Source organism: Homarus americanus, unplaced genomic scaffold (genome assembly GCF_018991925.1).
Source record: "Homarus americanus isolate GMGI-L3 unplaced genomic scaffold, GMGI_Hamer_2.0 scaffold55640, whole genome shotgun sequence".
NCBI lineage: Eukaryota > Metazoa > Arthropoda > Malacostraca > Decapoda > Nephropidae > Homarus > Homarus americanus.
The window spans coordinates 5287159-5290509 of NW_024713650.1; the positions used below are offsets into that span (position 1 = coordinate 5287159).

A 3351-nucleotide genomic window follows, 5' to 3' on the forward strand; every position below is an offset into this window, starting at 1 on the left:
GTGGGTGTGCTCTTAGAATATACGTTCACATATATAATTGTGCTTTAAGATACTACAGGTCGATTGGCTGCAAGTAAGTTGAGTTATTCTGTCAGTTCCACGATCAGTATATACAGTATACAGTATACAGTATACAGTATACAGTATACAGTATACAGTATATACAGTATAGTCAATGGTGAAAAGGAGGCGAACCGACGGCGAGCTTTAGGGGTGGGACTGGGAGAAGTCAGAGGGAGAGGTCATAATCTTACCCAAAATTCCAAATTTTAAAAATATGCTTGTGTCCAAATGTTCCAGGGAGTTTATTAATCAATTAACCTCTCCATAAAGTAGCAAAAAGCAAACGGTCAATTTGTGTTACGTTTTTAATTATAAAAAAAATTAGATGTCCGTCTTTGTTGACAGAAAATTAATGTTGCAGAAATGAGTGGAATGGACAGACACAAAGGTGTACGACGTTTCGAAAGTGGTGCTGCAAAGAGAAAGACATCTAAAGAACGTGCTGAGAGAAAAGCTAAAGAATTTACAAAAACACGTCGACTGACTGAAGTCTTCACTCGTCCATCAGCTTCAGAACATCTAGTCAGTGTTTCTGCAAGCTTATCTTCAAGGCAACTAGAACAAGTACCTGCATGTGATGAATCAGCTTCCTCTTTATATGGCAGCTCTAGCCTATCTACAGGGGGAAATGACCAGACTGCCGAGGAGATTGAAATTGACTCAAAGCATGTGCCTCCTGAAGTGCAAATGGCAACTACACAAAATTATGACATTGACATTAGCTTATGGTCAGAACATTTGACAAAACAATTGATTGATTATTGGGCTGCGAACGGTTCTGAGAGACTCCACCACAGTGGTGCTAAATTTTTGGATGCAAAATCAGCAGTACAAAAAAATGCAAACAATGTCAGTCGCAAATGCACACCAGCCATGTTTGAGCAAAGGAATCGAAATAGGGAAGTTGTAAAGCGTTCTTGGCTTTGTTTCTCCCACGCAAATGGGCGGGTCTACTGCTTCTTTTGCAAGCTAATGGGTGTTTCAGGATCTCAATTCACATCTGATGGGTTCTGCGACTGGAAGCATGCTAATAGTCTTGTTGTCCATGAGCAATCAAAGGACCACATTCAAGCAGTTTTGTCAGCAGCAAGTCGTGCAAAAGGAACTGGAGGTATAGATTCTTTTGGCCGAGTATGATGATTTCCTCAGGCAACACATCCAGAGTCATGCTAATCGTGGCACTGGTCATACAAACTATTTGTCTTCAACCATCTGTGAAGAAATTGTCAGACTCATGGGCAATGAAGTACTGAACGAAATTATCTCACATATAAAGCTCTCAAAATATTACTCAATTTCTCTAGATTCCACCCCTGATGAAGGCCATATTGATGAACTAACTCTGATATTCAGATACATGGAGCATGACACACCTGTTGAGAGATTTGTGAAATTCTTGCCAAATCAAGGACATAAGGCTCAAGAAATGTTTGAAGGTTTGATGAAGTTTCCTGCAGAAAATGATATTGACATTCAAAATTGTCGTGGGTAATCTTATGATAATGAAACGTCTATGAGTGGGAAGTCTGCAAGCCAAAGTTGTAGCTGAAAATCATCATGCAATTTGGATACCCTGTGCTGGTCATTCATTAAACTTGGCTGGAAAAGCTGCAGCTGAATGTTGTCAAGAAGCTATCTCATTTTTTTTATTTTCTTGAGGCAATTTATGTGTTCTTCACAGCTTCTACACATCGATATGCAATTCTTAGTGATTTATTGAAAACTGTAGCGTCTGGCCCGGTATCTGTGCCAAAGAGGATTTCCACAACAAGATGGTCCTGTCGAGCAGTTGCAGTGAAAGTAGTTGTCCAAGGCTATCTCCCAATCCGTGAAGCACTTGCTAAAATAGCTAGAGATGAAAATGAGACAAGCAAAACATGTTATGAAGCCAATGGTCTCCATGATAAGATGTGCAAATTAGAGACTGCTATTTATGCTGTGTTTTGGCATAACATTCTTGGCAGAGTTGATGCAACAAGCCATGCATTGTAAGATCCTAAACTCGATTTGAACACAGCAGTAGCAATGCTGAAGTCCTTGGAATGTTTTGTACGAGAAAAAAGAGATTGCTTCCATGTTTATGAGAAGAAGGGAAGGGAAATGTCAGAAACTGGGGACTATTCACAGACACGCAAGCGTCAACGTAATGTACGACTCAATCCAATGGATTATGGACGATCAGAAGAAGCAGCCCTCTCACAGTCAGAAAAATTTCGGGTTCAGAATTTCCTTCCAGCAATTGATCAGTTCCTGAGTACACTGGATCAACGGTTAAAGGCCTATGAGGAAACTTGTTCAATTTTCGGGTTCTTGTCTAAACTGGAGTCAATGAATTGTGACGAAATTGAAGCAGCTGCAGCAAAATTGGTTGCTGAGTACAAAAATGATTTGGATCAAACACTTGGAGTTGAACTTGTGCAGTTTACAGCATTCTTCACTCAATTTCTTGAAGACGAAGATGATGAGAAAGGGAGGGCACATTACCTTTACAAGCTGTTGATAGACAGGAAAGTTGTAGATACATTTCCAAATGTTGAAATAATGCTACGGATGTACTTGGTGCTCATGGTCACAAATTGTTCTGGAGAACGTTCTTTCAGTAAAATGAAGTTTATTAAAAACAGACTTCGCACTACAATGTGTCAAGATAGGCTCAGCCACCTGGCTTTGATGTGTATCGAATATGACATCCTCAGAGAGATTGACTTCTAAAAGTTGAACAAAAACTCTGCAGAGGCCAGGTCACGTAAAGTGCCTGGTCTGGAAATAAAGGTAATGTTTATTTTCTATTTTGCAATTGATCAATGTTTGTGTTCAATATATCCATTATCCATGATCGATGGCAGTTATTTTTATTAAAATTCTTGTTTTTCCAACATGTTCATACTTTTGTTATAATTTTATCAAATTCATTAAATTGTTTATTTGATTTACTATTGGATGCAAAACTTCAATTTTATTTATAGTTGAGTTAATACTTATTCTGAATCTATCTGACCTTGGACTTAAAGAAGCCTATACATGCATTCTTGGACAGAACCATTATTTGAGTAGAGGTTTATCTGATTAATAATGCAAAGAATCAGCTCTCTTGAAAATTTTTGACATGTGCGGTAGTAGCTATATCAGGGCTGGTCGACTTGAAACCACATGAAAGACTACAGTCATGTCTCACTTTTGTGTGTGTGTGTGTGTGTGTGTTAATTAAAAATTTCTCAATGTTCTAATTTCCTCAATATAACTGCATATGGCTTCAAAATTCTCAAAAGAAGTGTTCAAATTTCAAAA

At 38.4% G+C, this 3351-nt stretch overlaps 1 protein-coding gene across 1 annotated transcript; it reads left to right on the top strand.

Annotated features, from left to right (window-relative positions):
* Positions 1 to 2088: 2088 nt before the first annotated feature.
* On the top strand, positions 2089 to 2775 carry LOC121874528. Its single transcript, XM_042378677.1, has one exon. It carries the CDS (start codon positions 2089 to 2091, stop codon positions 2773 to 2775), a length of 687 nt encoding a protein of 228 aa, XP_042234611.1.
* Positions 2776 to 3351: the final 576 nt, after the last annotated feature.

Coding starts and splice junctions, on each gene's coding strand:
- LOC121874528 (XM_042378677.1), top strand. CDS start 2,089: ATGCTGAAGTCCTTGGAATGTTTTGTACGAGAAAAAAGAGATTGCTTC.